Genomic DNA, 26,134 nt, shown 5'->3' on the forward strand with positions numbered 1-26,134 from the left:
TTGGAAAGAGTTGTTAGGCAGCAAACTCAACAAAATTTAGTTATCACATTGTTTGTTATTAACAAGTACAGGTTTGAAACAGCGAATTATAACTGTCGTTTATAAATTATTGAACTATTCACTACCATCACAGTTGTTCGTATATAAAAATACATTTATTTTTCACTTGGAAACTCCTTAAATATTGTAATGTGGGTACCATGTGTTCAATAATAATGATTTATTTTTTTATGGCTTACGATATTAATTACATTTTATTTAAAATTAAGTAGTTTTAGCTTAACGATAATCAATATACATCAATAAAATAAATAATCAATAAATATTTATTTATTGGTAAATCATTAGTAGGGCACATAACACTTTAAGAATTAAAGTCCCAAAAACTTTTTGAACGTAACTGAAAACAATTTTCTTGGTTTACTTTAAAATAATTTACTTAATTTTAATATTATAAACTTTTCTGTTAATTTTAAAAAATTATTATAATAACAATAATAAATAATCATGATTATATCAAAACATGAATTCTGTAAAGAAATCAAAGTGGATATATCATATTACAGTTATTTATCATTAAAATGAAGTTGGTTTTGATGAAAAATAATTTGGATTGTATGATTGATTTTGTTATTATATAATATATACATATATATATATATATTATATGATTGGCTATTTTTTTTTTTTTAGAATTATTTGGTAATGACTAATAAAGTCTGTCATAAATAATAACCACGACCATTATAATAATTTATGCATTTCTTTATTGTTTTGTATATAAAACATTGTTTTAACTTAAAATAGTTTTTTTAGGTAGCAAAGTTTTAAACGCTTCCTTGTGTGTCATCGATGCACGCGTGTTTCCCATAAAATTTATTACATTTATTGTAATCAGATTGAAGGGTTGAAAATAATATATTAGTAGTCTTTACTTGCACGTGTAGAGTAAAATAACATTTAAAGTTACTTAAATTCGTAGTCACGCATTAGAATTGAGTGCAACATTGCACAAGTATATTTTAGGGTGTCTAACAGATGTTACCTTAACGTATAGTTTTTAAAAATGCATTTTAAATGCTTAAACAAAATAACTAAATCCTATTTAATTTTTCGTACCATAAGTAGATTTTTTTATTTTATGATTCATAAAAATCAAAATTGAAATATATATATTTATGAGTGAATAAATTATTTATTCTAAAAATAAAGTTCCGATCAAAATTCAGTGAGAATGTGCAATACAAAGGACAAATAACTAAATAATAGTAAATATAAGTATAAATATCGTCAAATCGTCTTTCATTTTTAAAAATATAACAGTAAAAACATTTTATTTAAGTATTGATACCATTTTTGATGTTATTAAAAATCCAACAGTACGATAGTTAGAATATCATATCGTTTCCTTAGAGCACCATTCAGAATGATGTATTTATTTATATTAATGATTAGTTTTATTAGTAAATAGTTTACTGAAAACTAATAATGAAAGACTTATTATAATAAAATTTAGTAATAAGAACGAAAAAAATTAGGATAAAAAAATAAGTCCCTGCTAGGTCAATTAATTTAATTTGCAATGTTTTATATTTCTGGTTTAAAGTAACAAATCTAAAATAGATATTTTGGAAATATTCAACGGGTAAAAGCGTTTAATAACTTTTTTTCTATAAGTTATAAAGAAATGAAAAACACAAGATACTAATTGCATAAATAATATTTAATGACTACATAATCATTATTACATACATATATATATATATAATATAGCATATAACATTTAAAGTTGATCAATATAATTATAATAAAAATAAATAAATAAAAAACACTTTAATCTAACTATATAATAGTAATAATAGTATTAATCATATATAATATAATAATATAGTGTATAAGTTATTATTGTCTTTAAGGGCACATTGTTTCAAATGGCAATAAAATCATCACATACAATATATTTAGTAGCCAAACTCATTAATAATTATTTTCCTAGGTAATTATAATCATATTATCAGTTAACATACATTTTAGTAATTATTGTTTATTGTTTTAATAACAATTCACTTTTCGTTAAAATTCATCATTTTCACACAGTTAAGAACTAAATAATAAGGTTTAAGTGCTACTTAAAAATGTTGAACATGGAAATAATTCTTAGCCAAAAATAACAATAAACATTAATTAATTTCATATAGTTATAGTAGTTTGACTTATACCTTTTATATGAGATAGTAGGATATGCAATAATTAATTTGAATAACATTAAAGGAATTGTACAAGTCTAAGCCAATTATTATTAAAATGATGAGTACAGAAATAAGGTTAACAAATTGTGTAGAAATAGGTAATGAAAATGAAAATATTATAACAAATGAAATAAATTAGTGACATAAGGAGTGTAAAGAATTATTTATCATTTTTTGAATCTATTTATACTTTTAATAAATGGAATTATTTAATTCTAATTTACATGAATCATTAACAATAAAAAAAAAAAAATAATTCAAGATAACATAATTCAGAAAAAAAAACATGGTTAAATATTTAATAAAACATTTTTGATAAACTATTAGAGTTTAAATGGTAACTAATAAAATGTATTTATGTTTTGTAACTAATACAATTCAGCCTTTTTAAATATTTCACAATACAATAACGAATAGACGGATTTATAATTAAAACATAAAAAAAACATCTTTAATATTATTGATATTAAATAATATTGTTAAATACTTAATTAAATTTAAGAAATATATTATGGATTGAAAATATTTTTTTTGAAATATATTTTTAAAGCATTTCAATGTCTAATAGTATTTAAGAAATCAAAACTTCACAAAATGTGACATATAAAATAATAATAAAACAACAACAATGCGATCAATTCTCGTTTACAAATATGTTTAGAATATTCATTTTTTAATTATATATTCTTTTCATTGATACAAAGAAAGGACTTTATTCCTTTTACTTTATTGATCTACTTATTTTTCATATCATATGAATGAGTTTATCATTATCGCATAAGCTTAAAAGAAATGTATAGCATTCGTATTATACTTTAGTTGTCACAATAGATATTACACCACCAGGACCAGGTAATACAGTTTTGTTCATGAGGAATAGATCCACTTCTCTGGCTACTTGACGTCCTTCAGATATAGCCCAAACAACTAATGACTGACCACGACGACAGTCTATGAAAATATAATAACATATACATGAAACGACAAGTATTAAAACGGTTTTAAAGTTTAACCTCATAGATTTAAAATATAAATCTTTAATTTACTAACCACCAGCGGCAAACACTTTATTAACAGATGTTGCATAACGGCCAGATGGTGTCTGGAAATTTGATCTAGGATCTAAAGCCAAAGATAATTCATTGGCGATGGTACGCTCTGGTCCAAGAAAACCCATAGCCAATAGAACCATGTCACATTTGAAAATCTACATATTAATAAATATAATTATTTATAATTTTTAATATTAATAGAATATTAAAAACTATTATGAACATACTTGTTCAGAATCTGGTACTTCATCCATTTTCCATCGACCAGCTTCATCTTTAGTCCAATTCACTTTTATAGTTTTTATTCCACATATATGACCTTTGCCGTCATCCATAAATTCCTAACAAATTAATTAACATACATAATATATAAAACAATATTGCAATATATTACAAAAGAATAAATATACCTTGCTCATAATGCAAAATTGTCTGGGGTCTCTTCCGTGTTTTATTTTGACTTCCTCGTGTCCATAGTCCACTTTAAATACTCTCGGAAATTGAGGCCAGGGGTTTTCACGACCTCTTGTTTTTGGGGGCTCAGGGAGAATTTCAAAAGATACTATAGATTTCGCTCTCTAATAATAAAATCTCATATAATCGATTAAATAACAATAATCTATTTTAGAGTACTATTAAAAAAATATACTAACTTGTCTTAAAGATGTAGCAATACAATCACAACCAGTATCACCACCACCAATAACAATAATATCTTTATCCCTAGCAAGTAAAGGTAGTTCTGTAGGACCACCAAGTTGTTTTTTTTGCGAAGACTCTAAGAAATTCATGGCAAAATATATTCCTTCAAGATGTCTCCCAGGTATAGGTAAGTCTCGAGGCCAAGTTGCTCCCGTACATAAAATTACAGCATCAAATTGGTCTAAGAGTTCCTAAAATCATTAATGAATGTATTACTAATAAGTTATGGACAACCAATACACAAGACTACCTTAGCCAAATAATCTTTTCCAACTGAAACATTAGTATGGAATACTATGCCTTCTTCTTCCAATAACTTAACTCGTCTTTGAACTACTTCCTTTGATAATTTCATGGTCGGAATTCCATATTGAAGTAATCCACCAATGCGATCATTTTTTTCAAATACTTTTACTAAGTGTCCAGCCTGTTAATTTTAAAACATAAATGAAAAATTCATATAATTCAAGAAAAAAATTATATATACCTTATTTAATTGATGAGCGGCAGCTAATCCTGACGGTCCAGATCCAACAATAGCTACAGATTTACCAGTCCTAGTAAGTGGAGGTTCAGGTTTTATCCAACCTTGTTCAAAAGCATGGTCAATAATTGAACATTCAATATTTTTGATAGTTACTGGAGGTTCACTGATGCCCAAAACACAAGCTCCTTCACAAGGAGCAGGACAAACCCGCCCAGTAAATTCTAAATTAAATATATCATATAATTATACGCATTCCTTAACAGAAATAACACAACAATTAAAATAAATGGCTTTACCAGGGAAATTATTAGTCTGTAATAATTGATTTAAAGCTTCTTGCCAATTGTTGTGGAATATCAAATCATTCCATTTCGGAATAATATTTCCCAGTGGACATCCATGTGATGATTGACAAAATGGTACACCACATTCCATACAACGAGCAGCTTGAACTCTAAGACCTTTTCTTACATGTTGAAAATTGTATATTTCATCCCAATCGTTCATTCTTTTTTCAGCAGGTCTATACATCATTGTTTCACGTGGATATTTAATGAACCCTTTAGTTTTGTCCAAGATTTTGTCAAGTCTTTTCAGTTCCATATTATGGTCATTAATAGTTTCTTCAATATCACGAACACTAGGTTCTACATAAACAGGTTCGGGTACATGTGAGGTTTTATTTTCTTTAGTTTCTTCAGCTAATTGTTTAAGAGCTCTTTGGTATTCATAAGGGAATACTTTAACAAATTTCTCTGCAGATTGTGGCCACGATTCTAACAATTTTGATGCAATAACTGAATCGGTTTTTTTAACAAATTCTTCCAAAAGAGATTTTACATATTTAAGATCTTCTTCACGATCAAGTGGAAGAAGTTCTACCATTTCAGTGTTACATTTGCTGCAAAAAAAAAAAAAAAAAATATAATTATTGTCAAAGTTTAGAAGTGTATAATAATATCATACCTCTTAAATGATTCATCAACATCAAGAACGTAAGCTATGCCACCAGACATACCAGCGGCAAAGTTGCGTCCAGTGAGTCCTAAAATTATTGCACAACCGCCAGTCATGTACTCACAACCGTGATCACCAACTCCTTCTACTACGGCTACAACTCCTGAATTTCTTACAGAGAAACGTTCAGCAGCAATACCACGGAAAAATGCTTTACCACTAGTGGCTCCATATAGGCAGACATTTCCAACAATCACATTAAGTTCAGACTGGAATGTGGACGATTTTGGAGGAAAAATAACTATTTCACCACCAGAGAGACCCTAGAATAAATCAGTATTAATAAATATGAATTTAGAATACCAATAGTACGCTAATAAATTACTTTTCCAACATAATCATTAGCATCGCCTTCCAAGGTAACATGTACGCCCTTTGTTAAAAACGCACAAAAACTTTGACCAGCTGAACCCGTCAGTTTAATGTTTATACTATTGTCTGGTAAACCAGCATCACCATATTTCCTATTTAAAAACAATAAATAAATAAATACCTAAAAATAAATATGATGATTTTTCATAATTTTTTACATAGAAATGTGATAACTTAAAGTTGATGCGAAAGCACGACATTCGTTGTTAATGACAAGTTCTATTTCCATATTTTTTTGTTCTCCATCAATAACCGGTTGAGCAGCAGCAATTAGAACATTATCCATTCGTTTTTCAAGTTGAAAATCCTACAAAATTTTTATGATTTTACTTTTTGAATCTTAGACATACAATAATATTATTCATACTTGTGTTTCCGATCCTCCTACAATATTAACACCGGGTCTCATATGTAATGCATTACGAAGTATAGGACTGAGATTTAATAATTTAGCCTTAGGGTTATTGTTAACATCAGTCATCTTGAGTAAATCAGTACGACCAATAAGATCTTGGTATTTAGATATACCAAGTTTGGCCATATGTCTACGTACATCTTCAGCTAACATAAATAGATAATTAACAACATGTTCAGGTTTTCCTGCAAACTTTTTCCTTAAGACTGGGTCCTGTGTAGCAATTCCTACAGGACAAGTATTCAAGTGACATTTTCTCATCATTGTGCATCCAAGAACAATAAGTGGAGCAGTACTCATTCCGATTTCATCAGCACCAAGCAAAGCTGCTACAATAACATCAAAGCCCGTTCTTATTTGACCATCAGCTTGAACTACGACTCTAGATCTTAAATTGTTTAACACGAGTACTTGATGTGTTTCAGCAACACCAAGTTCCCAAGGTAATCCTGCATTTTTGATACCCGTCCATGAACTTGCGCCAGTTCCACCATCATGTCCTGATATGACAATATGTTCTGCTTTTCCTTTAGCTACACCAGATGCAACAACTCCGACTCCAACTTCAGAAACTAATTTTACGGATATCCTGCCTTTGGGATTGGCGCATTTTAAGTCATAAATAAGTTCTGCAAGATCTTCTATTGAGTAAATATCATGATGAGGTGGTGGCGAAATTAAGCCGACTCCAGGAACTGAATGTCTAGTAGCTGCAATATCTTTGGTAACTTTGTAGCCAGGTAATTCACCACCTTCTCCAGGTTTTGCTCCTTGTGCCATTTTTATTTGTAAATCATCAGCGTGAGCTAAATATGAACTAGTTACACCAAATCGACCAGATGCAACTTGTTTGATAGCCGAACGCATATTGTTTTCCGAATCTTGGTTCAAATAGCGATCAGAATTTTCTCCTAAAGTATAAATATAATATAAAAAACATATTTAAACAATTTTTTTTATATTTACCTCCTTCTCCCGTATTAGATTTTCCTCCAACTCGGTTCATAGCTATTGCGAGAGCTGTGTGTGCTTCAAGAGAAATAGAACCAAAACTCATGGCACCTAATTATTTTTATAAAATAGAAAATTAAAAATATTTTCACAATATAGGGGCCTTTTTTTTAGTTTTTTTAATGTTATTACCTGTTGCGAATCTTTTTACGATATTTGCTGCTGATTCAACTTCCGATATATCTATGGATTTTGTTGAAGGAATTAGTTCTAGTTGACCTCTAAGGGTACACGTACGTACACTTTCCATTGTAGATTCGACAAATTTTTCATAAGAACTCATATTTTTACTAATTGAAGCTTCCTAATTATAAAATGATCAATATTTTAAGTTATAATATAATAAGTTTAAATAAAACAACATATGAAGTGGAACAATAAAGTAGATAGACGCACTTGTAAATTTGCAATACTTTGAGGATCATTTATGTGTTTTTCTCCTCCACTACGCCAATGAAAATAACCCGGATTCATCAATACCAACATATCAGTATTACGATCAGAATAAGAAAGGTAATGACGTTCATATGCTTCTTGAGCCAAAAGTTCAAAATTAACACCCCCAATACGTGATTGAGTACCTTTAAAACATTTTTGAATTACTTCTTCAGCTAAACCAACAGCTTCAAAAATTTGAGCTGCTTTATAAGATTGCAATGTTGATATTCCCATTTTGGCCATTACTTTTGAAATACCACGTTCCATTGCTTCACAATAGTTCTAAAAAAAAAAAAAAATAATTTTATGAGGAATCGAAAAACATAAAATATAGCACCATAATAATTTAAATAATTTTCAACGGCTCATAAAAAATATATCGTTAAATACCTCAAATAATATTTTATCAGTAAATGATGCATCTAAAACACCTTCGGCACGGAGACTTTTTGCCATTTCAAATACCAAGTAAGGACAAATTCCATCTGCTCCATAGCCCAGTAAAACACACATTTGATGAACTTCTCTTGCTTCACCGGTTTCGACAATCAAACCAACTTTCATTCGTAAACGTTTTTCAATTAAATAATGGTGAGTGGCGCCTAAGGCTAAAAGCATGCTGACAGGAATTCTGAAAATAGTCATAGTATTAAAATTTGAAGTCAAATAAGTGCATTTAAATAGAACCTATTGGCTGAAGCCAATCGATCAGATAGAATAATCAATTGGTTTCCACTTTTTGAAGCTTCAGCTGCTTCTTCACAAACACGATCTAACGCTTTAAGAAAACCTGGTGGTCCATCTTCTTTTCGAAACGTGATATCAATCACTTTAGTCTGTTTTTGAATAATGATATTATAAAACAAATCTACTAAAATTATTAAAGAAAATTCCATTAAAAATATATACCTTCCAACCACGATGCTGATTATTTCGTAGAACTTCCAAGTCATATAAAGATAAAATTGGATTAGGTAAAAATAATCTATGACATTGTTTGGCACTAGGTATTAAAATATTTCCTTCGGGTCCGATGGGACACATTAATGACATAACAATTTTTTCTCGAAATGGATCAATTGGAGGATTTGTTACTTGAGCAAACAACTGTTTGAAATAAGAATATATGAGAGGCTGGAACAACGAAAGGCATGCTAAAGGAGCATCGTTACCCATAGAACCTAGAGCTTCTTTTCTAAAATATTTTTATATTTATTATTAGATAACTGTAACAAACGATAAATACATCAAAATTAACTACAATTTACTTTGTTCTTATCATTGGAATAATAAGTATGTTAATAGTTTCTATTGAATAACTAAATAACAATAAGCGTCGGTCTCCTCCCCAAACTCGAGTCATTTCTTGTTCTGGGATATTATCTCTGATTACTTTCTTACGTTCGCCACTCACAAATTCTATTGATTTTGCTCTTACTAAGCCAAATCCTTTATTTACTGCTTCTTCTCTTAAATCTTCGATTGTAATCTAAAACTCATAACATTTTAATGACAATATTATGATAACAATTAGTAGGTAAACGAAAATTCGTTTTTTTAACAAACAGATAACTATGTAAATGATTATTTAGTTGTTAGATATTTTAGATTATTTTTAATTCTGAAGTATTTAAAATTTAATCTACAATATGGAAAATTAGTTATTATAAGTATATATGGTATAACAGTATATAGATAGCAGAAGAATTTTTAGCAACTACTGGCATAACACAGAGGTTGTTTCCATAAGTGGGTAAGCAAAAGATTTTTTTCAAACCATTTTAACACATAATGACTCACCCTCTATTAATTCAATCCAGAAGACAAATGCAGCGTTCGATAAAAAAAAAAATTTTGTATGTTTAGTTCATGATATGAATGATTGATAGTGATTGAATGAATAATAAAAATCAAGTAACTTATTAATACCTGTTCTTTAAGCCATTGAGAATGTGGTCTACTTCTAGCAATGTCCAATTTTAATTGTACATCTTGTATAATGCGTTTTTCTTTAGTATCCACCAAAAGCATGCGACCCGGTTTCAAGCGACTCTGTAAAAATTTAGAATTTTAATAAGTGTTGCTCTTACAAAAATGTAGTGTCGTGCAGTTATTACTTTTAAAGCAACATTAGCGGGGTCCGTATCATAAACTCCTACTTCAGATGCCATAACCATAATGTTGTCTTTAAGTACGTAAAAACGGGAAGGGCGTAATCCATTTCTAAATTACAATTATACACAAAGTAGATTAAAATTTTAATATATATTTTATTAAGATGTTGAATACCTATCAAGTAAAGCGCCAACGTATCGACCATCAGTAAATGTTAACAAAGCTGGCCCATCCCAAGGTTCCATAGCACATGCGGCCCAATTATAAAAATCTCGTTTTTCTGATGGCATAGTTTGATCATTTTGCCAAGCTTCTGGGACCATTGTCATGACAGCCTCAGGAAGAGAACATTCTCCAGCATTAATCAAAAATTCTAGTACACAATCTGCAGATCCGGAGTCTGACAAATTTGGCTCGACCACAGGGTAAAGTTTTGTTATGTCATCAAAGTATTTACTCTCCATCAGACCTTCACGAGCTGTCATAAAGTTAACGTTTCCACGAACGGTATTAATTTCTCCGTTGTGAGCCAACACTCTCAATGGGTGTGCCCTCTCCCAACTAGGGAACGTATTTGTAGAAAATCTTGTATGGACCAGTGCTAGGTAAGTTTCATAAGCTGGGCTCTGTACAAATAAATTTATATGTCTACTGTTATAACTAATAATACTATATAGTGTTCAGTACATAAGGAAACAGTTTTCTATTGTTTTTAACAATTGACTTATTTCCTTACTTTTCAAACACTTAGTATATTATAAACTCTACATAGTATTTCGAAATGGTCATTTACCTGCAGATCGATGTAGTAAGCCCATAATTGATCAGACGTAAATTGTCCCTTGTAAACAATAATTGTGTGTGATAATGAACAAATATAAAATCTTCGACCTGGTTTGGGTATTGTGTGCGTTGAACGTTTGCGAAGTGCAAATACCCGTCGTTTAAAATCGTCTTCATTAAAAATATCTGAAGCATCAACAACAAATACCTGCCGAATAAAAGGTTCACTATTTCTAGCAACCTCCCCGATTTGATTATTACGTACTGGAACTGTTCGCCAACATAGAACCTGAAAAATGATAACCGACCATAGAAAATTTAATAGAGAATCGTTACTACAAGCAACAAGAGCTTTGATATATTTGAAACGCAGTATTTTAAAGGTTTTTATAATTACTTAAACAGTAATTCATTTTACCGTGACTGAATGACTACATCGAATAAAATAGTCCAGTGTTAAAAATTAGCTTCTGGGTTTAGGAACATGCAAATAAATTAATATTACAGCATTATAGTTTATACTTAGTTTAGTAAAATGAATTCAGTGCAAGGAAAATTAATAAATTAATCCATATAGCACTTTAAAAATATAAATTATTTTGAATAATTTCATTATAATATTTTATGTAATAAGTTCTGATAACATTACTTTATTTTAATTTTCTAAAAAAAATTTCCATTATTGTAAAAGTCTGTTGATTACTGTAATCTAAACTATTTTTCTTAAAGTTCGTTTAACAATATAAAAAGTATGTTATTAAAAACTATTTTAACATTTAAATTTATTAAATTACCTTATTATTCGCCTATGTCAGCAATTAATTTTTTTTTATATTACATCAAAAGTATTGGAAATGATATTAAAACTTAATATGATAGAATTTTTTAGAAAATGTTCTATATCATAAATAAAAAGTTTATTATTAATAAACTGTATTGAGATATCTTAAATAAAAATGTATTAATAGCATTTTATATATCCTGAAAAATTGTAAATGTAAAGGTGAAAATGAAATTTATATTTAAATATTTTACAAAAAATATAATTAAATTGTTTAATTTTTAAATGTTTAGCACTCAATGACCAACAATTGATACTTTGTAGACATAGATGATTGAAGTTATAATTATTTCAGGATTTTAGTTTTGGAACTTCAATTTAGTCTTATAATACAATTAATTGTGAGGTTATAAAATAAGTAAATAAAAATAGACACAGATCAATTTACCGTACGACGATAGCGTGTGGTTGTTGTCTATCGATCGAATCGGATATTTTGTTCCCTTCCATTTTTGTGTATATAATTCATCGGGGCCATTCTGCAATAAATAATATAAACACCTAGCTCACATGTTCTCACACAACAAATAATGGCAATTCGCACTTGTTATCGTATCGCAAACCTTTTTTATTGTTTTTTTGTCTGGTTTTCTGATAATGACAAAAATCCGAACCCCACCGCTGTTACATCCATCTACTTATAGATTACAAAGACAAATACACTAGCGGATAGACTGTTGTCGTAACACTTGCTTTAAATGGAGCTAAAACTTTTTTGTTTACTGGTTCACCTGCCATTTTATTTTAATTAATAGCGCACTAACTATGGCGATCAACTTACTTTAATTTTGCATTCGGACGCAATAGCCGCGAACATTTCTTCGCTTTCTGCATGATGCGCCTTATCCAGATAAAACATTCCGGTTGCATAATTTCCCTCAGCTGGTAGATCCACATTTTGTTCCTCCCTATAAAAAAAATTACAATCAAGTATAACATCGATTATTGTTTAAGAAAATTAATATAGTAAAGCTCATTAAAATAGTACGGTAATTTTTGAATAAAATAATTTTAAATTACAGCAATACTCTCTATGATAAACGTCCACATCTTTTTAGTTCATTAAGAAAACTTTGGAACGACTTTGAAGTGCAGGGTAAATAAAACAGTGCTAATAATTATTTGAATAAATTATTTCGGAAATAATTTCTACCAAAAAGGTGCCAAATATATTCTATTTTAAGATTTGACAAATTACGGTAATTACGATAGTCGTGTGCCGTAATAACAGATTTTTAGTGAAAAATTTTTTTTCAGTCAAATACAGTGTGTTAAAAAACATGTTTGAAATATATGTAAACAGTCTAATATGTTTAAAATGTCCCATAACACCAATGTAAATTTTCAAATTTTTGGTGTTTTAAAAATGTTTAAAACGCTACTTTATAAAATTCACGTTTTAAATATATCAATCCTGGTCAAATGGTTTCTAAAAAATCTAATATAATCTCAACAATCTTTTAAGGTAATATTAGCATTTTTATGATGTTAAATACGTGTATTTTAACCAAGATTCCTAATTACATTCAAACTTATTGATTTTGTCACAACTAAAATAATTACTAAAAATAGTACAAGATTTGATATTATTTACTATTTGTGCATAACTATAAAATTTAATTATTTATCTAAATGTTACTCATATCCCATTTTACTTTTTTCAATTTATCAAGCACGAAGTATTTTTTTTTTTAATTCACCCCTTATACCTTACAAGGGTATCAACTATATATTATTTCAAATAGAAACATATATAATAAAACAATTTATTTAATAAACAATGATTTAATTAAAAAATAACTGGTTATGAAACACAAGTGAGGTGACTTACTGGTGTCGCATTTTACTAAAAACTTAAAAATAATATTGAGAATTTTTTATTTGGTTTCTTTTATGTATATGTTTTTTCAATTTATGAATCATAAAATATTTTTTATGTTTATCTTAAAGAACTTATTATGGTGTAAATTTTTTTCAAACATAATTATATTTATTCAAACATATTTTTTCAACATAAACTAGTTTATTTTATAGATAATGATCTAATTAAAAAAATGAATGGTCGATAAAATTTTTCGGATCATTATTTCAAACGTTATGAATAATTTAAAGTAATGACTGAAGATGAGACGCGGGTGCTGCTATTTTTATCAATATACGCTTATTGGCCACAATCTTAGGTATAAATATGTTAATAACTTCTGAAATACCAAAAGTTCAAAAATAAGTCCAAAAGTTGTATGGACTAATCATTTTCTTAATTAAATCATTGTATAATAAATAAACTAGTAAAACATGTATTCAAAAGAAACCAAAAAAATATGTAAATATTATTTTTATTTAAAATTAAAAATATTAATTTAAAACTGAAAAAAAAAATATTATAAATATTTTATCCAAAAGGCTACATAAAATTGAGGATACGTATTTCGAAAATACTGTTACCATTAACAACGCTAATCGCATACATGTAATGGTTTTTGTGTTAAAATTTTTTTTAATATTTCTTTTTTTTTTTAGTTTTAAATTAATGTTTTTGATATAATTTTAATATTCAATAATATTAGCCATGAGTGATCAATTTTGATTGCATTATTTTTATTTTCGATTAATTAAGGCATTCATGATAAAAGAATTGTCTGAATAAAATAAACAAGTTTAATACTCGAGGTCAATTTTAAAATTAATTGTACAAATTTGAGGCTATGAATATTTAAAATATAACAAGTTTTAATTTATACATATGTTATGACGTAAGAAAAAAGTTTATTTAAGATATTTAAAAAAATTAAAGAGATTATTTAAGTTTTATATTTATATGAGTTATGGAAAGATTTTTTTTTGGAAGATGAATTAATAGTATTGTTATTATTACTAACGACTTTTTTCTCCATTTATTAAAGATATGTATACATTTTATAATGAATTTAACTATGAAATTTTGGTAATAAAGTAGTTAATAAACTAGATAAGATAAATATATGTATATGTATACTTATAAACTACAATAATTGAAAAATAAATAATAAAAACATTTATGTATTTAATGGTTAGAAGTCTATTTGTTTTTTTCAGATTTAATAAAATAGTAATTATTAATACTACAAATAATCACTATAAACTATAACTTGTTAATTTAGGAGTATAAAACAGAAACATTAAAGCATGTTATTGTAAGATAACAATATATAAAGGTTATGTGTACATCATAGTTAAAATTAATTTGCGAATAATGTTATTTAAAAAGTTGTGGTTAATAATAATTTAAACGTGATAATTAAACTTATATAATCTAATATAAGTATTGTTGTGTCCCATCTAGGATGAAACACGGTAACGTGTTAGAGTGGAATGTCGTTGTAATGTAAACTAAAAGTACAAAGTTATAACACAATATATTTATACAACGGTTCTTCAATTTTAGAAATGCAATTATTTATAACTATAACATTAATTGTTTTAAGGTGAAATCACTTCAAGTTATAACACAATATATTTATACTACGTCTCGAACGCGATTAATTACTGCTTATTCGTTGTCTAATACTAATTATTCCCTAACCCCACAACACTAAATTCATAACAATACGGGTTCGTAATAGTATATATATCTAGTATAACTATATTTGGTAAAAATTATTGTGCATATATACACACATTATACATAAATAATTATGCGTCATTGATACGCCAATTAAGTAATTAAATCTTTATCAAAGAAAGTCACTTATTACTTATCAAACTTAAATTTTAATAATTAATTTACTAGTATTCTTTGACTAAAATATTAGTAGATTGTAAACTGTATAAAATTTTATAAAAATGTATAATATAACTGTTTGAGTTGTACATAAATAACAAAATTAAATGTCACATGAAAAAATTCATGATAATTTTACCACACTGTAATGGCGTCAAAATTGTATTTTTCTTATATTGAAGTGAAGATTTTTTAGGGATAAGATAAATGAACATTTATAAGATCTACGAAAATCTTTTAATAATATAATAAGTGTAAATTTCAGTAAATTAACATTAATAATACTCCGATTTTAAACAAGTTTTATAAGTTACTTTTAATAATATTCGAAAACTATAAAATGGAGAGATGAAAAATTAATTTCTTTAAAAACTATTAACGATTATTTCGTCCCTTCATTATAAATGAATTCGAAGAGTACTACAGTGTAACAGCTGTTAATGTCACGTGAAAGAGTGACATACATTTAGTAGTAGTCTAGCTGAATGGACTAAAGGCACTGGAATGTTCTCATTATATTACAATTTTAGCAATATGTATGTATGAAAAGGAGGAAACATTTATAAGTATTTCGTTGTCAAATATTATAAATTTATTTTTATACTAAATTATGTTGACAAACCTAAGTTCGTGGGCGTAGAATGAATGTGGTATGGCTGTGAGCACACCAGCGCCGTCTCCAGAATCGTTATCGCAGGAGCATGCGCCTCTATGATTCATCCGCATTGCCAATTTTTGAGCATCGCGAACGATCTGGAAATAAATATTAATATCATTACAAATCCGTTTACAGAAATACAGCATAAAATGACGCATTCATTTTTAACATTGGCTTATTTAAATGTTCTATTTCGGCTAGACGGTAACGTTTATCTGAGAGGGTTTGTGAAGGCATGCGGTTGTTATGAATTCCGAGTTTTGCGTAATTTAATATCAATGCAATCATATTTTTTATTTTTATTTTATTTTTTAAATTATAAACGGGTAAAAAAATACCCTTTAACATAATGCGATAGAATAAATACAATAATTTCTTAGTTTAACATAAATTAAATGAAAAAATACAATTTTAACTAAATACTATCAGATTAATAATAAACAATTAGATATAAACAAATTACAATACACAATTAGATAATGCATTATAAATATTCAATTTGAAGACATCACGAGACATATAGAAGAAATCAACAATGTTTAGAATTTTATTAGCTAACAATCATATCGCAAAATGCTGTAATTACTATTGAATTATTAAACTCCGAAAAAATGCCTTACATACTTTCAACATAATAACATGATTTTTAAGTAAAAAAGGCTAAAATATCGCGTGTTTGTTATTGCAGTTGCTAATATTTGGTTATTGTAGTTTTGAACAAATAATAAGCAAATAAAAACAATAATGTATTTTTCTCAAAACGTATTAAAATTGTTAAAAGTATTTTTTTAATTTAAGTTGTTAGTTAAATTATACAAATAATTAAAACCAATAATAATTATTATAAAAGATCAATGAATTGATTAGTTATGCAATGATTTCGAACCCGTAAGGGTAATTTTATTAATTTATATAATTGTGATAATAATGTATGATCAGGTTTCTGATTATTTCTGGAAGTCAGGTTATCAATAAAAATTTCTTAAAAAAATTAACTAAATTATTATAGATCGAAAATAATTAAATCTATTATTAAATTGTTGAATCATTGTAATTAATTACTAAAAAAGTAATCGTAATAATAATTTAAAGAGATAATTGGATTTGTTTATCTAAACAGTAATTTTAAAAATTAGACACGCGTGAGTAAAACAATTACATTGTAAAATAGAAATTAATACTGTCTTTTCACTTAATGCTACCGTCAAATGTCACTACTTGTTTTTATAAAACTCATCAATATAATAAAAATTGAAGTGTCATAAGTACTTTTCATTTTCTATTGGCAATTTGACGATTTTCATATACAACCCACTCGTCAAAAAAATGTAACGTAATGTAAAACACTTAAAGCTTTAAATACTCAAAATAGAACAATTATAGATACAAAACAGAATATGAGAAAACGCAAACAATTTTATATCAAACGTGTTAATTGAAAGTATTAAAACCATGGAATTTAATTAGTTAGTAAACGATAAGATACTCCTTTGAAATTGTAATGTGAAGTATTATTTGGTGAAGAAAAATAAATTCATATAGAGATTGTCACGTTTCACTTTATTTTTATTAACAGATAATTAAAATGAAGAAGTTCCTGGGGACCAATGGTTGTATGCAATGTAGTTCTTGGGTTAGATATTGGTCGAAATAATTGCTTCTCAATTGTAATTTTTGGGCTTCTCTTCTAAATTGGGTTACACATTATTAAGCTTTTAGAAAATTAAACTGTTATCATGGTCAGTTATAAGATCTAAATTAATAAACTTATTTTGTAAAAATAAAATGTAATAAAATCATCAATGTATATATTTATTAAAAACATAGAAATTTAGAAGTAATTTTTTCACAAGTAGTATAAAAATGTGTTAATAATTTTTCAAATGATTTTGAGCGTGTATAAACATAGATAAAATGTTAGGGGATGTATCTGAAAACGTATTTCAGATATGTAGGTCAAGTATACAAAAATCATTGGGGCGCCACCTATGGCAAAGCATTTGGCACAATATTTGGATGAGCACGGGCTAGACTCGTTTCGCATACAAACAACGTTAAATGTAGTCTCTGTTGTTCATCGATCCACAAGTTTCTAACAAGAAGAGCCGTACCGATCACCAACCTACGCACTACTAATTTTAGTTCTGGGGTAAAAAAAATAGCTTTTCCCTATCATAAAATAGTAAGAAAAGAGCATTTTCAGCAAGATTTCATTAATTTTTTTTCATTAGCCAAAAAATAAAATCATTATAAAACTAAAAGTAGGAAAATTTTAGTGTAATATTTTATAAAATTTTTAATTTTTATTATGAAAATTTAATTTCAATTTGCAAATAGTACAACAAAAAAGAGACAATAAATCAATAATGTAATGACAATATCTTAACACATAATAACTTATGATGTAATATTTTCATTGTAATACTTTCGATGATTTATTGAACATAAAATTGTTCATTGACTTGTAAGACAAAATTATTATCGTCGACATTTAATATATTATAAAATGGTGGTACCTACGTCTTAATACATGAATTGTAAAAAACTTGAAATTTAGTCAAGTGTCAAAATACACTTCAGTAATATGAACAAGAAAATTATTCAGAGCCCGAATTCAAAGACCATAAAGAATTTTTATTTAAAAAGTACTGCAATTTTCTGGTAACTATTGACATACCTTTTATTTTAACAAATAAAATATAATATTTATTTCAAGCCAGACTACCTTAGAAAAGAAGACTAAATACTTGCAAGAGAATAATAGTAAAGTTTACATTGAAGATTCTTAAAATTACCTATAAAACACAATTATTTCGACACTATCTGAAAGAAAATGAAAATCGCATCCTACGCATTTACTATGAAAAGTTATCAGCAAGGTGTAAATTTTCTTCACATAGTGGATAAATATCATTTTACAACAAACAATTATTATCAATGGTCTCATATCTGATAATATTTTTTTAAATTAAAATACAATGTACATAGTTAGTATAATTTAAGCAGAGTATTAATGTATCTAAAATTCACTGCACGAAACGAAACCGATCCGATTCAATTATTGACTTTTTACTTGGTACAATACAAATGTTACTGTGGTAAACATTGACATAGGATTTAAATATTGAAAATATTAACATACTTAATTTAATAGCAGCTAAGAGGGTCAGCGTAAATACTTAAATAGTATAAAAATTCAGAAAATATAAGTGATGTATATATTTTAGTTTTGTTTTTGTTAACTATTAATACTTATTTTTGAGTGAAAAAACAAACGGATAGAACCACTAATGATCAGAGTTGTTTATAATATTACAATTATCTTGTTCCCATTTTTTAGCATAATAAATAACTAATAACTTAAAGTATTTATGTATATTTAGTTATACAGGAGGATTGATTTATCATTGACCACTAGTTTTCTTTTAAAATAATAAAAATTTTAGGATAAATTACTGCGGATTATAATAATAATAATAATAATAATAAAATGTTAAGACTATTTATAGCTAATTCAAGTAGTATTTAGTTTTTGATTCATAAGTGTTTAAATACTTTTTAGGTTCATCCCTTATCCCCTATTATAGATGTAATAAAAATACTTAATAAAAACAACTTAATATCTTTAAACGGCAATATACATATTTAACTATCTCATAAAATAAAATAGTTAATTAGATAATTTTTTATTATATTATCATAAAAAATTATCCAACCTAGAAAATAAATGTTTGACAACAATTTCTGAATGAGGAGTTCAGGAGTTATGAATATATGTATACCTGAGTAATAGGAGTAGCGCAGTGTAGCAGAAAAATGTAAAATAATAGAACTAACATAACACACACCTCATATTCATATTTAAAACTGTTTTAACAAATGTGATATTGTGATCTAAGTAACATATTTGACCAAATTCGTTTTATGGTAAATAATTTATCTGTTTATGTAAACACGTATTGTGTTAAAAAAACCTTTCGTCAGATTATATTGGCTGTGTGAAATAATTTTGTAATATCCATAATATGTTAAAAGGCACCTATGTTTATGATATAAGTGTCTTTTAATAAACATTTGGTGTTTACTATAGTATGATACTATTTCTATACAAAATCAACAAGAAATTTTACATTTTTTAAAAATGAACATATAAGATAAACAGGATATTTTTTCTATAAAAATTGGCTGATAGACACAATATTAAAATGAAAATGTCAACTAGCAGACAAAATGGCCAAGCAGTAAGGAATAACATTTTTAAATACAATATAATACTGGGAGACATGCGATTAGAAGTTTGTCAAAATGCTTTATTATTATTATTATTATTGTCTTTCTGATAAACGTATTAAAAAACTGATTCAGTTCAAAGTTAAAATATTACTTTTACATTGCTTACAATCGACAAGGACGACATACAAATTGTAGCTTACCTATTGGTACAATACTAAAATACAAAATCATTGAATCGTTCCCGGTTTCAGAATGTCATTATTTAGGAAATACAGTTTACTATTTAAACCAGAATTAAAGAATAAAATAATGAATGAGTTATTTAAAATTAAATACCCAAATACACATACAAATTACAGCTATTATTTAAACTATTTTAAGCAAAATTTTATCTTAAAATTCGGACACCTTAAAGATAGAATTAAATGGCATCATTTCAATGAAACTGCAAAATAGACTGCTGTAACAGAGTTAAAAGAAAAACTAATACATTTTATATTGCACTTAAATATAAAGAAACTGATTTTAACAATAAATTACACAATAATAATTATTATAATAATTAAATAACCTCATAATATTATAGACGTACAAATATATTTTATTATATTAATTATGCTAATATTTTTCTAATGAAAGACTTATTCAATAAACCTAAATAAGTTTATATATTTAAAAAAATATATATTACAATTTGTTAAAGGAGACCTATGTTACAGAAATATTTTGGATACTTATAGAAACACAAATGTTTTTAAAAATATTTTTATTATTATTTATTCAAATTATGATGATTGATCTGAGTAAGCAAGCAAATTTATAAGTGCTAAATAGATTTTTGTTTATTCTGAAATACTAAACATATATATTACTATTTAAAAAATAAAGTTGATACTCTTATAAGGGATAAGGAATAGATTTAAAAAATATTTGACTTCTTATTAATAGTGAAATAAATAATAATAAACAAAACCAAAAAAATTGTTTGTAATTTTTTTTAGTGGTCAACAATAATCAATTTTTCTGTATATATAAGTTTTAATTATTTGAATATAAGTATTAAAGAATTATGATATAAGTATAAATTAAACGTATCACGTTGATACATGCCAACATCGATGTATTTTTAAAATTACTTACTTAAAACTTATTTCAATAAATAATTCTAATTATAATATAAATACTGATAATGAAGAAAAATAAAACACAAAATAGATAGTAATAAATATAAATTATTGTATAAATAAAAAATGAATAAGAAATATAAATCTAAAACTCCGTTAACCACAGTAAATACTGGAAAAGTTTTTAGTCCAAAAAAGACTTATGACAAGGTAAACGAAATTAATATAAAACACTAGCTTTAAAAAATAGCTAAAGGCGAATGTGCCTATAATTTTACTATAATTCTATTAGATAAAACACGAGTGAAGTATAGAAACAAAATCTTTTGTCATAAATAATTATGTTTTGCGAAAAAAAAATTGTTTTTCATGTTATGAAAAATACACATAGAATAAATGATTTGCACCACATAGCGTAATGAAAATTCCTATGCTTTCAAACTTTGTTGCGCAATATTGTGACAGTAAGTTTAATCTGTTTAAAATACATAAATTGAGCTTACAGCATTTAACTTAATTTAATGCATTGTGAACTAATTTTAACTTTTTTTTACAATGTACTTTACTTTTTTATTTGTGGTGTAGGTACTATTATTATTATAATTCCTTTGGAAATTTCAAGTTGACAGATGACATTGATTGGCCTTTTTTCCATTCTTACCAACTCTCCAATTATTGTCTAGACTTGAAATTGAATTAAATTATGACATGTGCATTGGATTTTATCAACAAGCTTTCATTTCCAGATAATTTCATCACGTTGATTTTATAGCCTCTAAATCAATACGATTAAAGAGAAAACTACTTGTTCAAAGTAAACGACAGTATCTCTAGCAATAATTAAAACTATTTGTCGTCGTAAACAAATAATTATTTGACACAGAAAAAACATAAAACGACATTAATAAGCAAATTTTAATTAAACATGGTATTTTTTTAGCGGAATGGACGTGTCCAAAATTTTTAGTGACATCCGGCGTCAGTGTGGATGATGTCGTTCATCTAAAACTCAGACAATCAAATAATATTTTGAAGTCAGTCCAACTCACATGCAAATAGATGGTCACCAAAATAGACGAGCTAAACCGAGTTCGTGAATTAGATTTATAGATAATGATAAGTCTCAAACAGTAAATATAATCCTAAAACGTCACAAGGTGATTAATATATTTTCTTTATGTAGAAGATTAGAAGCATAAAAAACGCACATGGAAAAATTTAAGGCGATTTATTCCTAGAAAAATTGTCAGTACTCGAATATAAGACGTGTTCAAATAATCTGAATGGCAAAATGTGCCAAAACATAAGTCCCCAATTAGAAAAATTATTTATTTTGACGTGGCGATAGTGTTTTTATTTTTGCAGTCGTTCTTCTAATAATTTCTAAGAATTGGTGTAAATTGTTATACTTTATGAAATTTTATTACGCAAATGAGTTCTATTTAATGATGTACTAAATTTAAATCACACCTAAGTCAACATAACTTAATTTTTATTACATTGATAATATATACAACGAAGAAAGTAAAATTCGTTGTATCGGTGCAATATTACATAAAAAATAATTTAAGTATTAAATGCTAAATCAGCGGCTAGTATCCAATAACTTAATTTGGTTAAACAATAGATTTTTACTGTAAATAGTAATAATAAAATTATTTATTTATTTTCACTATCATCAAAAGCGATCATCGACTATTATGTAAAATGAGTTAATGTGCCCATTGTTGAGAATTTTTTTATAATATATTTTAGACTACCTTATTATATTGTATTACAAAAGAACATATTTAAAAAACAATCAAGTTGAGTGAAACTACTAAATACGTCTGGAATTTCAAAGAAGAGTAAAGTGAACAAAATGAACGTTTATTCATATTTTAAAATTATCGGTTAAACAAACGTGTGGTTTTATAAATAAAACATGATTAGTCATATTGTATAGCATTTGCCTAGTTACAATGCAAGTAGTAATTCTGGTTACAAGAAGTTGAACTCAGTTTGTAAACTGTACATACTAAGCATTAAGATTGTTTTGTACAATTAACGTACCGATTTGTACCTCAATTAAAATTTTTAAAAGATCTATTTAACAATAATCTTTAAAAATATAAATATAAATATTTGTTTTCGGAGTGACAATTGGTGTAATTTGTAGATAAGATACCTACATGAAACTATTAATCAGTAAACTGCATAGAAATGTGTTATATTTTATAGAGTACTGTATCGGTAGTTTAGTTCTCAGTCTGGAGTGAGTTTTCCTCTCTAAGTGTTTTATTATGTAACAATCGACTGGACGTCTATCAAATTTTGTTTGTTATCAAATATAGTCATCATTACGGTCGATCGTAAGCATGTAACTACAATATTCTATAATAACATTTCAATATTATCGTTTTCTGAAATAAATTGATTTCAAATAAATGTCCCGTGGCGACTTTAAAACAAGCCTTTGTGATCTGTACACATTGACAATTGTATGCAAGTGCATGACATTTAACGGAAATAGCAAAATTATTAAAAGCTAGCAGCTTAATTAACATAAAAAACAAATCTCGACCAACTATGATTCACCACACGAATACTTCTGTGTGGATATATTACCAATCTTGAACACGAATATAATAAATGTTACATTAAAAGTAATTCGAATTCTTTACAATGATAAAAATACTGCTGTACGGGTCATTAAATTTGAAGTCGTGTTAAAAGTTGTATACTTGTGATTCATTATGTGATGAGTTAAAGATAGTAAAAGATAGCCGTTTTTAAATTTCATCTAGTGGAAATAATACAATAATATATTGGTCCTTAGTGAATATTTTATTAATTAAATTACCCATCAGGTCGCCTTTAATAATTAACGTAAAAGTAATATAGCTATATCTTACAAGGTCAACAATTCGCGATGACCTCGTTTATCGCATTTTGTTAACAATTTTTCACCAGTGTCTAAATATAATGTTACAATGCTTGTTTTGTGTACGCAACCGTCATTTGTGTGAACAGAGATCGACAAACATGGGGGATCAGGTGCATCGAGATGGAATAATAATTAAATATTTGCAAATTATTATTTTTTTTTATGACACATTCAAAAAAATATATTATTCATATATTTTAGAAATTGATGCAAACACTAAAATATAAAAAAAAAGGTTGGGACACGTATTACGTTAATTTTTTTTTTTTTTCACTAAATCAACTCGTTATTCTATTGATATATTATTTACTTTAAATTTAAATATAAAATCATTATTTTTTTTTAATTATTACTTATTAAGATCCTTTGACATTATAGCAGCTTTTTCAAGTAAACTATGTTATTTTTAATTTTTAATATTATTTTAGATCAGTAATTTAAACAATTTCGATAATTTGTGTTTAAATTGTAAGTATTAACTATTTAAATTTATTGTTTAACTATTATTGGCAAATAACAATTAAATGACGAGGGTGTATAAAAAAACAATGGGTGGAGTCATATCTATGACGCAGTGATTTTCAATTGGTTATTTGGTTCAATTGGTTCATTTCAAGGTCAAAATGAAAATTCAACGTATCGTCTTGACTATGGTATGACGTAAATACCACAGCGAATCATCGATTAGTCTCTATGGACAAGACGTGAGGTAGGTGTTGATACCATGAACAGCTGACGAGGTAGTTAAGAGAAAATGATAATAATTCGTCTTTGGATATCATTTTTTGCAACTATTCTTACACGAAAACTTTTTACACAAGAATGAAAAAGTTCATAATGACAAAGGTTTGACTAGTAGTAAGCGTTTGATTCGACGCTCAGTGGGCTTGATGGGATTCATGATACCTTGGCGATATCGCTTATAACCCACGTATTTACCATTATGTTATCCCATCACTGTTTTGCCCAAAATAAATTTAATTTAACTTAGTTTTACCTTATTGGAGTATTTGCCATCAATGGCAACTATGAAGCCCACGCCACAAGCTTCTTTCTCTAGTTGAGGATCGTATAAGCCGTCTTTGGGCGGCCCCATCCAGGGATCGGACGGACCCATGGCTCACGAACACTGTAATTAGAATTAAAAAAATTGATATAACAACCATAGTAAAATAAATGTAGTAGTAAATCATTTTTTGGTAAAAAATTTTTCTTGAATATACTAAATTTTTTTTTTACCGAAATTCCTTAGTGAATTATAACGTATAAAAATTATTTAAAACTTTTTGTGTATATAGAAATATATTTGAGTTTAGTGAATTTATACTAATAACAGTTATCACGTGCCTGTGCTTAAAGGTACTGGTAGAATGTAAAACACGTGCAATAGAGATCCGACTTTGTATTGAGTTACTCTCGTTGATAATTAAATATTGTAAATATACACAAACACACACACACACACACCGGTTTTTAAAATTTTAATAGCAACTAATTTGTGCAAAAACAAAATTTAAATTTTATAGGAACGTTCGGCCGCGTCGACTCACTCGCAGAACTACACTGGCCGCGACGAACGTGTGCACAACACTAAACACTGTGTTAGCAGACCAACGGCAGCGTTGCCGGTGTCGATGGCATCGGGCGGCCGTTGGGGGTATACGTAAGTAGACAGCCTGCAGCACAGGCGCACGGCCTGCCAAAATCGACCAGAGACAGTGAGGCCACGGCCGGCTGACGAAAACCTGTGTGAAAACGATGGCGCTGTATCACAATGTGAAGCAGCCCTTATGTCGCAGCATTCACATTGGTACTACGCGTCGCAAATTTTTTTTATTTTGTTTTTTTTGGCACGTCACAGACGAAATGCCGATTACGTTAGACGGTCGTTTACTTTTTTTATTGTTAGCACCAACAATGGATTACAGTTAACACGAATACAACAATAATA

The 26,134-nt window shown here is 27.3% G+C and overlaps 1 protein-coding gene across 2 annotated transcripts; it reads right to left on the reverse strand.

Annotated features, from left to right (window-relative positions):
• Window positions 1-1,704: 1,704 nt before the first annotated feature.
• LOC126906074 (uncharacterized) lies at window positions 1,705-25,811 on the reverse strand. 2 transcript variants are annotated; one of them, XM_050686326.1, is made up of 28 exons: window positions 25,531-25,811; window positions 25,181-25,312; window positions 15,865-15,995; window positions 12,264-12,390; window positions 10,652-10,930; window positions 10,033-10,484; window positions 9,861-9,966; window positions 9,673-9,795; window positions 9,544-9,546; window positions 9,012-9,232; window positions 8,653-8,938; window positions 8,431-8,579; window positions 8,134-8,374; window positions 7,702-8,025; window positions 7,438-7,609; window positions 7,261-7,356; window positions 6,247-7,205; window positions 6,038-6,186; window positions 5,833-5,971; window positions 5,457-5,770; window positions 4,787-5,391; window positions 4,491-4,711; window positions 4,254-4,430; window positions 3,955-4,194; window positions 3,712-3,879; window positions 3,529-3,642; window positions 3,300-3,456; window positions 1,705-3,200 (listed from the first exon to the last, which is right to left on the reverse strand). In XM_050686326.1, the coding sequence occupies exons 2-28, from the start codon at window positions 25,298-25,300 to the stop codon at window positions 3,058-3,060; spliced, it is 6,216 nt and encodes a 2,071-aa protein (XP_050542283.1). In that variant the 5' UTR covers window positions 25,301-25,312; window positions 25,531-25,811; the 3' UTR covers window positions 1,705-3,057. The 2 variants fall into 2 exon arrangements, with proteins under 2 accessions (XP_050542283.1, XP_050542282.1); XM_050686325.1 differs by lacking the exon at window positions 9,544-9,546.
• Between the last annotated feature and the right edge of the window lie 323 nt (window positions 25,812-26,134).

The sequence above is a fragment of the Daktulosphaira vitifoliae genome, unplaced genomic scaffold (genome assembly GCF_025091365.1).
Source record: "Daktulosphaira vitifoliae isolate Bord-2020 unplaced genomic scaffold, ASM2509136v1 Scaffold_4, whole genome shotgun sequence".
Taxonomy (NCBI): Eukaryota; Metazoa; Arthropoda; class Insecta; order Hemiptera; family Phylloxeridae; genus Daktulosphaira; species Daktulosphaira vitifoliae.